This window comes from Rhinolophus sinicus, linkage group LG18 (assembly GCF_036562045.2).
Source record: "Rhinolophus sinicus isolate RSC01 linkage group LG18, ASM3656204v1, whole genome shotgun sequence".
NCBI lineage: Eukaryota > Metazoa > Chordata > Mammalia > Chiroptera > Rhinolophidae > Rhinolophus > Rhinolophus sinicus.
This window is the reverse complement of record NC_133767.1, coordinates 5,503,090-5,516,893: the sequence shown is the minus strand read 5'-3', so window position 1 is coordinate 5,516,893 and position 13,804 is coordinate 5,503,090. Positions and strand designations below refer to the sequence as shown.

The following is a 13,804-nucleotide window of genomic DNA, read 5'->3' as shown; positions in this document are numbered from 1 at the left end:
AGGTTCAGAAAGACAAACGGTTTGATCTGACTATTCTGCAATATCTTTATCTCTAAAATAGATAATCTCCCATGAAGTTAAATTTAATCTGAGACTTATACAAAGGTCTAAAGTCATTATAATGCCCAAATTGTGATTATTATGCAAGTTATATTTTTAGAAACCTTTATTTTTCTGACGTTGCTATCCAAAAGGACGTTACCATGTCCAATTAATAGTAAAATATATAAACTGAACTCACTGATAACAATTTCAAGAACCTTTATTGAAACCAACATTCAAATAGTATCTCAAGGGTGAAATTCTGTTTCAGCAAAACCAATTTAACAATTCCAAATATATATAAAAACATTTAAAAATTAATCTTGTTAAAGGTGATAATATCCCCTTTTCCCATTTTATCTGCTATACTTCATTGCACCAAATAAACAGGGAAGACTGTTTAATCATCTGCACCAAAAAAATTAAAAAAAAAAAAAAGGAAAATTGCATTTTGACAAGAGCCAAATGTCAGTAATCACATCAAATCAGATTGTAATTATAGGCTTCATGTGGTATAACTAAGGCTTCCAGTACTACAGCCCCTAAACCCAGTGTGAATGGCCACTGTCTTGATGCCCAGGTCTCCCAAACTTGCCTCTGCTAGACCAGAAGGCACAAGGGCTGCCCCTGGGGTAAGTGAAGGGACGCCGTGCTCGTGGAAAAGCAGACAGGGGCAGTCAGAAAGGGCTAGCTTTCAGTTACTTTGGCAGTAGTCTGGCTTGATCAGCTCAAGCAAGATTACTTTCCTGGTTCTTGCTTCTGAGTTGGGCCCAAAGGGCTGAGATGCTAGTGGAACAGAAGCTACGGAAACTCCCATGTGAAACAGGTCAAAGGTACTTATTTTAGAATTTAAGTTTAATTGGGTGCTACAAAGCAAATTTAACATTAGGTTCTTAAGAGTCGCATCTACTGGGTTTTCAGATATTAAACATAGAAATGAGCACAGTCTCTTGTGTGCCAATTTAAAAGCTTTACCAGTATTTAAAAATATACATATATATATATATATGGTCAAGAAGAGTCTTTACAGTTACTCTTAATAGATGAGTCCTTTGTTTACAAACAGTTTATAAAGGGCGGAATGGGTTTATGGCAGGGGAAAGTCCCAGACAGAAGCACTGCCCAGTCTAACGTGCTGGAGTGGACACAGTCACATCTCCAGGGAAAGCAGCAGTTAGAGATGGCAGGAGAGAGCTTCTGACTGACGGGTAATCCCACTGAAACCCATTCTCCTTCACGCCAACACAAACCAGTTGTATATTGCAACCTGATCCAACTAAACACCAACTACAATGGATGGCAAACCATGCTGTCTGGGTCTCCTCTGTAGCAGTAGAAAACCCGGAGAGTTCTACAGAAAGCTGTCTTACCGAAAGGTATTATGTGCAACCTAATAACTTCTTACGCTTATGTTTACAAAGATAAGAGCAAGTGTTTCAAGTGGCAGCACTTGAAATTCGGAGTGTTCTTTATGAATAAAGTGTTTATGGTAACTTGGGAAAAATGTATTACGACAGTTGGGTACACAGAAACAACAGATGTTGGTGGTTCTCTATACCCATAAAATTAGACAAGTCAGTTACCCTCCTAGAAAGCCTGGCTTTCGAGCACACGTTTGTGCAAAATTCCCAGTCCAGCACAAGTAACAGTAACGTCTCTTGTATTAGCATGTGGCACAGTTCACATATCAGTACAACTTCTTCCCTGAAACAATATTCAGTACAGTCTCAAAGCAAACACTGACTTTTATCTTAAGTTTTCGGGTTCTTCTACCTGTGGGTGGTCACCTTCTGGGCGCTGGGCCCTGTCCTGGACGATTCCAGGCTGCTCAGCCTCCTGAGGGCTGGGAACCCCCGAGGCCTCCTGCTCCGGCCCGCCGGACAGCTGCTCCATCTTTTCTAAGTCTTCAGTGTGACTCACTGAGCTCGTCTCGCTGACAGCATCTGAACCTCTCAGGGACTTTTTAAAAGGCTTCTGGCCTAGAGAAAGTTGGGATGAATGGCACTGAAAGCTCCGTGAAGAATACTTGCAACAAAGCTCGCGGTGCAACAAAAGATCACGTTATTTAATTCCAAATGCTTCAGCAGAAATCCCCAGAATTACTGGCTCTGAGGCACGTAAGTGCTGAGGCAAGAAATGAGCGTTGCTATAACACTCACTACCGTGCCCCCAAGGCTGGGAACTTTGGAAGTCACCTTACTCAGGTTAAACATGATGGCAGCTCTCATGACCCTAATTTCCCCTTGGAGTGCTACCCAGGTGTTCCTCCAAGGCCAAAGCCACGGCTACTGGGACGGTTATTTAAATGGAAAGGAAATAGGACTTTGGGTTAAAGAACCAAGAAAACAAAGGAATGCAGGTAGCGCCAAATGGGAAAACAGTCACATGATGCAAAGGTCTGTCTTCCCCAGGGAAACCCCAGCAGGTTGCTGCAGTGTTAGGAAATCAGACATGCAGATGTAGGTACCTGGAAGTCTCGGTTTAGTGCGAGTGCCTGAGGGTGTCTGAGGCGGGGTTACTCCTGTCCCTTGTGCTTTGTAGACGTACGTGTGTTCTGTGGACTCCAGAGAGCCTGCCAGGAAAAGAGAGGGGAGTGGGTGGGAGCTCCTGGCATGGGCTGCCCTGGCAGATGCCCACTCAGCCTCGTTCCCCAATGGCTTCCTCCAGCCATGCAGCCCCGCAGACTGGCGGAGACTTTGGTGCTCCTGGAATATGCCAGAACTGGACAAAGTCACCTCACAGCTGTGCTCCTGGCCCCGGCCCTGCTGGGTGTTTCATCCTCGTCTCCCCACATAGCCCGTGTACATGTGAAAACACTCGGCCAGCAGTGTGGCCCAAGTGGGCCTGAGGAGCCAGGCCCAGGTGGGAAATGTACTTGAGCAAAAGGCTGAGGCATGGTGGGTGGGATGTCTGATTATCTCTGGCTGTCATGACAACGCAGTCATCACTTCCTGGGGAAGGGCCAGAGGAAGGGGCCCCAGGACGAGGGCATTATGCCCCTGGGGGAACAGGAAAGGAGGAGTCCTATAGTTGGGTATCATCTTCCCCAAACCCCAGCAACTGGTAATACTTGCCAGTCGCCAGGTTTGAAATCCAATGGTCCGGTGCTACAGACCAATGTTAACCGCCCCTTCCAAAGGCAGGCCTTTGCTGGGCAAAACATTCATCAGGGCAGCAAGGAATATTCACTGAACCCAAATGCCAAGACACTGTCTGAGGGGCTCAACAGCTGAGCATACACAATCTGTTGGATTCCAGGAGTCTGCTGCGGCCAATGGTATATGCTTTTGTGCCATTTCGACTGTGCAGGTGGGAGATGGATGAGAGTCACAGGGGCAGACAGGTTCCTGGCACAGGACCCGGGATAAAGCAGGGGACGTGCATAGCCAAGGCTTGTCAGCAGAGCGTGAGATTCCAGGGCAGGTGGTCACAACTGCCAAGGCCCCCAACCCTGGGGCAGGCTCTTCGTCCTACCTGCTGTCAGGTTAAAAGTCCTTCCCTTCTGTGATGGCTGGACCGGAGAAAACCAATTCAGCACGGAGCCCACTACGGGGATCTGCCGTAACACCCCCTGCAAAACATAACACGGCCCGCGTCACCGTGGCCCTCGGGCTGCTGGCCGGGCCAGCGGGAAGCCAGGCGCTGACTCACCTCCTCCAGCAGGCGTTCCTCGTTGGCCTTCTGCAGCTGCACCTGAGCTTCCTGAATTCCCTTCCGCACCACTTCTGTCATGTTTTCCAGAAGCTGTGTTAAGACCAAGAAATGTTAGTAAATGGTATTCTGCTCTTTAAAATGTCAGTGTGAAAATGAAATAGAAAATCAAAGAGAAGAGGGTAAAAGGCTCAAGGTTGGTGACCAGCCTTATTAGCCAGGGACAGACAGGAGACATGAGCATCCCTGTGATCTGAATGTCAGACCGACAGAACAGACACACTGCTCAACATTTGTGGGAATGGAGTCAGAAGTGACACGGTCAGGTTTGCAAGGACCTGGGAGCAGTCCACCCAAGAATGAATGAAGCTGGCTCCTCAGCCTCATTTCAAGTTTGGTTCTCTTTTGCACCCCGGCCAAGAGTGAATCACATGACACGCGTTCCTGTCTCCTCTCACACGTCTTGCTTTGGTCCCTTTTCTCTCCTTTTGAGGGACTTCTAGTGACTTCCATGTCTGGTTTGGAGAAACAACTTTAAGCCTCAGGCCAACTGGCCCGTACAGGTAGGTCTGCTACCGGTAGGAAGTTCCATCATCAGACCCTCCGGTCTCGTCCAGCCTCAGGACCCAGCTAGAGGCAGGAAGTGTCCGTGACCTTGTCAGTGCCTCGTCTTCCTGAACGCTCGCTACCCCGGACTTCTACTGCACAGCATGTACCAGCTTGCCTGGTTATGTTTCTCTGTCCCCCACTGGCTTGTGAGGTAGTTCCCTGAGGGCAGGGCCGTGTCAGGCTGGCATTCTTGATGCCTGGCACCACGCTGAGCTCGCAGGAAGCATTTAAAACCGCGTTGGGAGAGAATGAATGAGGGGCTCCGTCCTCCATGACTCCAGCTGGCTGCCCGGGCAAAACCCAGAAAAGGAATGAAACACTGATTAGTCTTACTGACCCTTGAGTTTTCCTCAATTTCTCGGGCTGTGACCGCGATGGTCTCCACTAGTTCAGAAACATCTGTGTCGTCACTCGCCATGCCAATGTAAATACAGCTCTTCATGCTTTTATACTCGGGGCCTGCGGGGAGAAACAGACCAACCTGGTGCCGAGTCCTCTGCCATGAGTCAGACACGGCCTGCTTTTCTGTACAAGAGTGTGACCGCGTGCAAAGGAGCCTCCCTCCAGGGTGAGGAAAGTGTGTGTAACAAGACAGAAGCCCAGAGAGGATGCAGAAGGGCAGGGCACTACCTCACCTCCCAGGAAGAACTAAACCAGCGTTTCCTCCAGGAGATAGAGCCCGTTTTCCTTTAAGCCAGTTAGAAATGTCCTTCCCAAGTTCACCATTGACTTATAAAAGCAGTAATTACCCATTTTAAATGTAAGGTCAGATTCCAGTTCGTTTAACTTTTTCAGGAGTCCAGCGTGGATTTTTTCCCCTTCTGGATCTGACTTCAAACTGCTCTTATCATCATTTGCGTGTTCATACCTATAAGCAACACCAAACAGGATTTCAACCTAGAACATCAATCTCTTCAGACACAGGATTTCAGGGGAGTGTAAGTGACTGGCGGTTACCAAGACTGCGGAATGAGGCAAATAGGCAGAGGAGGCACTCGGGGTTTCAAGGTCAAAAACTTTCAAGAATGTCTCAAGGAAAAGGCCGTCTCTAGGTCCATGAAATTTAGACAGCGGCAAGGTCTGGAAGTCATCATTAGTGACAGAAACGCCCCTCATCCTGAGGAGATGAAAGCAGCGCCAGGAGGACTGCCCACGCTGACTAGACAACAGCGGGGTCTACTGCACTGGGAGCCCGGGTCTTCTTCCCGGGATCTGTAATTCTCGTCACGCTCTGGATGTCGTCACTTGTGAGTGGGCACAGAAAGAACATCCAGCGACTCCCACTGCAGCGAGATCAACCGTGGGCCCCACCGCTGGCTGCCCTGTGCATCCGGCTGAACTTCCATCAGACGTGTACACGGGACTACACACATTCAGCTGCCATTTCTAAGCTGGCTCACAACATGACCCACCTGTGGGCTGCACGGCAACGAGAAGCAAACATCGGGCAGCAAGGCGACAGCGTACCTGACAACCCCTATTCCAGGCCAGTTAGGGTCATCAACGTATAAGAGACCCGCTGTCCCTGTCACCTCCTGCTTAAACACCTCTCGCATCTGCAGTGTGCAGGTCAGCACTGGCAGCCGGCTCCGTATGCAGTCCACGAGCTGATCCACGTCCTCTCCCCGAGTTCCGAGACCTGAAAACAGCCATGGAATGTGAGAGATGTGCTTACGCAACGGCCAAAATGACAGGGCAGGGCCCCCACCCCCCAGAACGGGCAGGACCTCTAGGTACATCCAAAGTGCTTGAGTTGAGGAATTAGAACAAAAGCTACTAAACACAGACATGGGACAATCTGTTGTTCAAAGTGAAGACAGCCAGCTGCTCCAGGTGTAGGCAGTTTTTGTAGGCAGAAGAGAGAAGAACCCCTTCAATTTAACACACAATGATATTCTCACGTAGATATCAGATTCCTCCCACAGGAAGACTCTTCTTAGGGCAAGTTATAAAATCATACCACAGGCTAAAAACAAAAGGTAACCACAGTCGTCTGGACACTAACATCTTGGAGAGAAAGGGGTCTGGGCGGGTTTGTGGCAGGGAGGCAGGAAGAGCCGTGTGATGACGATGACAGAGCCAAGTCACTACTGAAGGTCAGAGCCCGAGGGGTGTCGGGGGCTCCCTCACTTCCCTCGACTGAATGTTGCGTGTGATGTCATTAAGGCAGTACATGCTGCCTCGGTGTCCTCAGGTCCCTTGTCAGGGACCAGGCCTCTGGGGCTGGGGACCCTGCACAGGAACAGAGACTCCCAAAGGAGGCCACCAGCCACCTTCCCGATGGCTTTCCTTTGCAGGACAGATGCCTGCATGCCCCTACTCTGATGACTCTGAGAAAACAGCTTTCTAAAAATTTTGAAACATCTCATGAAAAACCACCAAACATTTTGTGAAAAGGTTTAAATCATCTCAGAAAAAAGCACAACCCAAATTTTAATGTCTCTTTTTTTAGTTCATTTTTAAGAGCCTACTATAACAAGCCAAGCTCCACCTAAGGCATTTCACATGCATGATCTTGTTTTAATCTTTGCACTGCTACCATGAGGTAGTGGGGAACAGGTCTGGAGAGAAAAAACATGCTCAAGATCCCAGAGGTATGAAGTGGCCGAGGGGGGACACGTACCCAGGACTCTGCCCTAACAGTCCATGTACTTTCAGCTACGTTGCTGTCTTAAATGCCTCAAACAGTCCTCAACCTTCACTGGCCCCTGAGAATCACCAAGGGACCCTCCAAAGATAAGACGCCCAGGCTCCACGCCACACCCAGTAAATCAGAATCTGTCGGTGGGGCCCAGTCGTTGGGAGTTGTCAGAGCTCCCAGGGGATTCCAATGGATGGGGTGGACTGAGAACCACTGCACAGAAAAGGGTCACAAGGCATCAAAACGTAAGCATTCTAGGGACTGCAGAAGCATCTCTTTCTGAAAAATGACACGAGGCTAATCTACCTAAATTTAGCTCAAAAGAAAAGAAAAAAACCCCAAAGAGAACAGAGTATCACAGCCTGGACTTTAACAGACATGTCACTTGCTCCCAGCACAAAAGTGAGGGCGATCCATGGGGACAGTCACCTGCCGCTGTCATCAAAGGGCTGAAGCGCAGGCACATGCCCTCCACCTCCAGGTCCATGACAGTGAGACCACTCGCAGGCACCAGCTGTTTCAGCTGTTCTCCCAGCTGCAGGGAAGAGGGCAGAGTGAACGCACTGCTGCAGGGAGGGGACCAAGTGTCTCCCTCCCCCCCCACCCCCGACCGTGGGGCTACTTTCATCCTTTGTTCTCTGAATACTATGGCAACTTTTTAAAAACAGTAAATTTTACATTTATTCTTAAAAAATATATAAGTTCATTGAAAAAAAGTCTAGGAAATATAGGTAAACCAAAAGAATACAAATTACCCACACTGCACCACTGAGGAACATGCGCTGTTGACACGTGGTGCACCCCGGGTCTTTCTCTGTGAGTGGGGGTGTGTGTTTCGTTGTCATAAAACAGGACAGTCTACACACTGTGCAGTAGCCTGCATTTTTTCATATAACTTATGATGACCATGTCCCTGCTTCGTAAACACCCAGCTACGTGGCTTATACTGGCTCTTTTGAATGTCACTACATGGATATACCCTAACTTACTCACCAAACCACCCAGGTTGGGCATGACCAAGGTTTTGCTAAGATTGATACCACTATGGTGAACATTCTTTAGACTAAAATTCCAGAGGTACAACCGCCAGAGGTGTGCAGGGGCCTCTAGCTCACGTGCCTTTGGTATCACTACGACCCTCACCTGAACCCAACGCGGCTGTGCTGCAGCGCTCACCGTGCATTTACAGCCTCACACAGAAGCAAAGGTGAAGCGAATAGGAACAGAAACCAGCGCCTTCACAGAAGGCTCCTCCTGTGGGGTTCCTTTCCCAGGCATGACCATGTGTTATCCCAACCACCTGGGATGCAGAAGAAAGCACACGCCTGCCATTCTTACCCAGCGGTTCAGTGCATCGCAGGAGTTTCTCTCGCGGCCGACAACTGAAGGGGCCATGTTGGGCGGCGGGACAGCTTTAGGCACCGGATCTGACACCAAAACAGAGAAAGGGGTTCACCTCCCAGAAACACAGCTAAGTAAAACAGGCACCCCCCCAACCCCATTTCCTTCAGCTCCTAATATTAACCCAAGAGAAAAGCCTTAAATATGATAATAATCAAATGTACATCTTACAGTGAATAAACAAACTGTGGCATACACATAAATGGACTGTTATTCCACCTTAAAAAGGAAGGAAATTCTGTCACATGCTCAGCATGGAGGAAGCTGGAGGACACTATGCTGAGTGAAAGAAGCCAGTCACAGAAGGACAAATGCTGCATGTTTTCTATTCCATGAGGCGTCTAAAGTAGTCAAATTCATAGAGACAGAAGTGGAACAGGGCTGGGAAGAGGAAGGAAATGGGGCGTTGCTGTTTAATGGGTACAGAAGGTAAAATTTGCAAGATGAGAAAGTTCTGGAGAACTGCTGTACAACAATGTGAATGTACTTACTACTGAACTGTGCACTTTTAATGGTTAAGATGGTAAATTTTGTGTTGTTTTAAAACCACAACTTGAAAATAAATGAACTGCATGTTAAATTTTCTCATGAAAATAACATTTGAATAAATTCACACAAATAGAATTCTTAATTTCATTTGAAGTTTTCTTTCAAGGAAGTTCAAAAGGAAAGCAAAGTACAACATTGTAAGTCATCAACTAATCTACCAAGCACTGTGCAAGGTACATCAGAGACCCCAATAGCTGGGCTTCACAACAGAATATCTTCCACTCATCAGATGGTCTGGGTGCCCACTTGTGCCAGGTGTTGTGCCAGGCAGGAGGGATATAAGACTGATATGGTTTTGTCATCTTGGAGTTTACATTCTGCTTGAGGAAACAGACCATCAAGAAAGAAATGAAATCATTCTATATTGTGAGCGGCAAGCGAGAAAGTGGGGTGATGGTGGCAGGGGGCTGCGACATGCTAGGGAGTCACCTGAGGCAGGGCTGACAAAGAAGGCGTCTCCGAGGAGGCAGACATTATGGAGACCTGAGGCGAGAAGGAGCCAGGAGAAGAGCAAGGGGAAACGAGTGAGAGGCAGAGGGAACTTCAGGAGCACGAGGTCTTACTCTCGTAAGCAAAAGGCCAAGTGCGTAAGAGGCAGGTGAAGAGGAAGGAAGGGGTAGCACTGCAGGCCTTGTAAGGCCGGGTACAGAGCCTGGACCTTATTCAACGGAAACAGGAAAGTGACGCGATGTGACTTCCTCTTACAGCGCTCATCTGACTGCCATGTGGAGAATGGTGTGGAATGTACAGAAGTGACAGAATAGTTGAGAGGGGACTGTGGCCTTCCAGGTGAAAAACAACAGTGGTGAAAAACAACAGTGCTCTATACTAGGATGGTGGCATTGGGAACCTTCCTTAAAAATAGAGACTTCTGGATCCAACCTACTAAATCAAAATATCTAGGAAGTAGGGCCCACAAATCTCTATTTTCAAGTGACTTTCTCATTCATTCCAGCACGAGTGCAGGGACCAGAATCTGGAAACCACTGGTTTAACACAGGAAATTACTAGTAACATGCTAAGGCATTTAGGTCTAGAGTTCTTGAGAAAATTATTACATTAGTCTGAAATGATGACTGAAGATTTTAGCAATCAAAATATTTTAGACTGTCCATTTAATGTGAAATGGTTTAAAATTCAAAGCCCTTAAACATGGATACAAAAATAATTCTCTTTTTAAAATCACCTACCTGAGCCTGGTAACTCCTGGAAAAATCTGAACACCACTACGGGGGAACTGAGCTCATCTTCCACCTGAAAAATGAAATCTGATATTACCCAGTAACATTAAATTCCAAATACTTACAAATGAAACAGAGTTTGAAAAGTAGGCTAGAAATGTATGTTTTTAATAAACACATACAAAAATTCAAAAGTTACTTTCAGTTGTTAGAGAAACAAAAATCAAGGGTTCAGGATATTTCTTAGAAATAATTATAAGACAGTTCCGAGAATACGTTGCTGAATTATAATATCTGACACTGGTGTACTGAAATTAAAGCAGGAGGAACTTTTAATATAATGGAGAAACATAAGTTAAAATGACTGGAAAGTTCTATACCCATAGGAAAAAAGGAACAAGTACATTCACATTGTAAAACTCCCCAAGCCGGAGACAAGTCCTGATGGCAATGTGGGTAACCAGAGTCTAGAGCTGACCCTGTGTATCTTCTGCAGCTCTTACATTCAGTGCTTACATTCGGACACCTGACAACCAACTTCATTAATGGGTTCAATGACAGATGACAACGTTTACTGCATGAATATAAGCCAGCATTAAGTTCATGCTCTCCACTGGACAAAAACACAGCAAGCCATCAGCTTCACCGTGGGGTCAGGAGGACACAAAGAGATCAGCAATGCCCTTGACAGGTGGGGGTGTTTTGGGGGGAGTGGGGGACGGAGCGAGGAACATGGGGAGAGAAGATCTCCAGACATTCAACAATCCCAATACTACGATTCTAATCCTAAGACCTATTTTCTAAGGCCTGTGTATGCCTCACTCATGGGGCCACAACAGGAAACGCTAGTTTGGAAAGACAGGAAGTAGTTGGCCCAAGATCTTCTCTACTGACTTTTCAAAGGACCCTGTAGATGTGATTCAGATCAAGCAAGATGTATATTCAAATCTGCCAATTACTCATTGAGCCAAATCCTGTGCTTTTGTATCTATTATATCCTTTTATTTCCACATAAACCAATAAATCTATTACCGTGTTTCCCTGAAAATAAGACCTAGCCAGACAATCAGCTCTAATGCGTCTTTTGGAGCAAAAATTAATATAAGACCTGGTCTTATTTTACTATAACACCGGGTCTTATATAAGACCAGGTCTTACTTTGCTACAATGAAACAGAAGTCACTGAGAAGTAAAAATGTAGTCAATAGGCTAAATGGTAGAGTAGATGCATCTCAAGAGCAGATTACTGAACTCAAAGAAAGATCTGGAGAAATGCATTAGAAGGCTGCACAGAGGTGGAAAGGATCAGAGAGACTGACAGAAGACGAAATGACGAGGTGGAACATGCCGTGAACCGAAGTTCCAGATGGCAGACTAAAGAAAGAGGTCGTGGTTCTGAAAATGAATTCTATACAATTGATTTAAAAAAGGAATCCTCAGGTTGAAGAAGCACAATTCCCAACCAGCATTTTCAAACAATCCTAAGATACATCATGGTGAAAGTAGCAAGACACTAAAGACAAAGAAAACCTTAGAAGGCCGCAGAGATGTAAACACGAAACCAGGTAGATGCCCCACAGGGACATCTGGAGATGTTCAGGCGTAAGGTGACAATATCAGATTTGCCCCTGACATGCTGACTAGAGGCCGCCCCGGCACCATGGAGAAGGCCCTGGTGCTGGTGGCAGTGAGCTGAGGAGTACGTCTGAGTTTCTGGATGTAAGCGGCTTCTGGGGTCCGTCCAGATGGGACGGAGGAGACTGTGGGAGCCTGGAGAAGGGAGATGTGGGCACAGACAGCGATTCTTAGGGAACCTGGCTGTGCCACAGCGGTTACTTGGTTATCAGCCTCACTAAATCTCACCCTAGGGAGCAATCTCTGATACACTCTTATTATCGTTCAGGAAAATATCGGGGAAGATGAGAGGAGGGCCACTTGCTTTTCTCTTCTTTATTCCCTTGCCTGCAAATGAAAACTCTGGTGTCAGAAGGCTGCAGAAAATGTAGGCCGACATTTTCTGAGAGACAAAATGATTTCTCATTTCAAGATGGGTGTTCTAAATTTGTTGGGCAGGTGAAGTCAGGGGTGTAATTTAGTAGCTCTTTGTGAAGTTCTAAATTTTAACAGAATAAAACTACAAATGCATTCTATGAAAAGCACTGTAGGGGTTCAAACAGTGTATGGTGCAAATTTCTAGGCTTTATGCTAACGGTAGAATTAGGTCATCAGTCCACACATGAGTCTCTTCCAAAAAATGTAGTTTTAGGGCCAGCCCGGTGGCTCAGGCGGTTAGAGCTCCATGCTCCTAACTCCGAAGGCTGCCGGTTTGATTCCCACATGGGCCAGTGGGCTCTCAACCACAAGGTTGCCAGTTCAACTCCTCGAATCCCGCAAGGGATAGTGGCCTTGGCCCCCTGCAACTAAGATTGAACACGGCACCTGGAGCTGAGCTGCCTCCCATATGGCTCAGTTGGTTGGAGCGCAGGCTGTCAACCACAAGGTTGCCAGTTCGATTCCTCGAGTCCCGCAAGGCATGGTGGGCAGCTCCCCCTACAACTAAGATTGAACATGGCACCTTGAGCTGAGCTGCCGCTGAGCTCCCAGATGGCTCAGTTGGTTGGAACGCGTCCTCTCAACCACAAGGTTGCCGGTTTCGACTCCTGCAAGGGATGGTGGGCTGCGCCCCCTGCAACTAGCAACAGCAACTGGACCTGGAGCTGAGCTGCGCCCTCCACAACTAAGACTGAAAGGACAACAACTTGAAGCTGAACAGCACCCTCCAGAACTAAGACTGAAAGGACAATTGACTTGGAAAAAAGTCCTGGAAGTACACACTGTTCCCCAATAAAGTCCTGTTCTCCTTCCCCAATAAAAAATCTTTAAAAAAAATAAATATTCACTTCAAAAACAGATTAAAGTATATACTATACCAAGATTTTGATGTGGTTCACTTTCTTCAAACTTTCTTGCAACCGTTGACTCTGCAAATAACAAAAAACAGCTTATATAATTTCATTAGATTGGCACAATCTATTAAGAAGCAATTTTCACAAGGTCTTTGCAGGTCTGCAAACAAGGATCCCAAGCAGATGAAGCCATCTACGTCTTAGTGATTTCTAAGTTCGGCTGCCAATTTTTGCATTTCAACATCTGCAAATATTCCCTACTCTTTCAGTTTAGTTATATTTAGTGGTTCCAAAAGAGCTGTTTCTGATGAGACAGACATGAATTTTTCGTATTAGCAATGTAAGTCACTCATTCATTTGAGAACTGCTGAGTGCAATGCAACAGAAGCAAAAATAAACAAGGGGCACTACATCAAACTGAAAACCTTCTACACAGCAAAGAAAACCATCAACAAAATGAGAAGGCAACCTATTGAATGGGACAAAATATTTGGAAATCACTTATCCGATCAGCGGTTACTATCCAAAATATGTAAAGAATTCACACAGTCCCGTAGCAAAAACCTCAAACAATCCAATTAAAAAATGGGCAGAAGTCTATACAGACATTTTTCCAATGAAGACATAAAGATGGCCAACAGGTACATGAAAAGATGCTCAACATCCCTAATCATCAGGGAAATGCAAATCGAAACCACAATGAGATATCGCCTATCACCCATCAGAATGGTTATTATGCAAAAGAAATAATGTGTTGGTGAGGATATGGAGAAAAGGGAACCCTTGTGCACTGTTGGTGGGAATGTAAATTGGTGCAGCCACTG

General features: G+C 46.4%; 1 protein-coding gene across 2 annotated transcripts in view; it reads right to left on the bottom strand.

Moving 5' to 3' along the window:
• The window catches only part of PDXDC1 (pyridoxal dependent decarboxylase domain containing 1), a 37,894-nt gene that overhangs the window by 1,062 nt on the left and 23,028 nt on the right, over window positions 1-13,804 (bottom strand). Inside the window, exons 13-23 of one of the 2 annotated variants that reach the window (XM_074322781.1) lie at window positions 13,005-13,055; window positions 10,084-10,147; window positions 8,282-8,370; window positions 7,373-7,478; window positions 5,770-5,941; window positions 5,052-5,170; window positions 4,640-4,761; window positions 3,694-3,786; window positions 3,517-3,613; window positions 2,510-2,614; window positions 1,816-2,021 (exon numbers count right to left, since the gene is read on the bottom strand). In XM_074322781.1, coding sequence (XP_074178882.1) covers window positions 1,816-2,021; window positions 2,510-2,614; window positions 3,517-3,613; window positions 3,694-3,786; window positions 4,640-4,761; window positions 5,052-5,170; window positions 5,770-5,941; window positions 7,373-7,478; window positions 8,282-8,370; window positions 10,084-10,147; window positions 13,005-13,055 — 1,224 coding nt within the window. Of the gene's footprint in view, window positions 1-244; window positions 2,022-2,509; window positions 2,615-3,516; window positions 3,614-3,693; window positions 3,787-4,639; window positions 4,762-5,051; window positions 5,171-5,769; window positions 5,942-7,372; window positions 7,479-8,281; window positions 8,371-10,083; window positions 10,148-13,004; window positions 13,056-13,804 lie in introns of those variants that run through there. The other variant, XM_019710381.2, reaches the window with a different exon arrangement.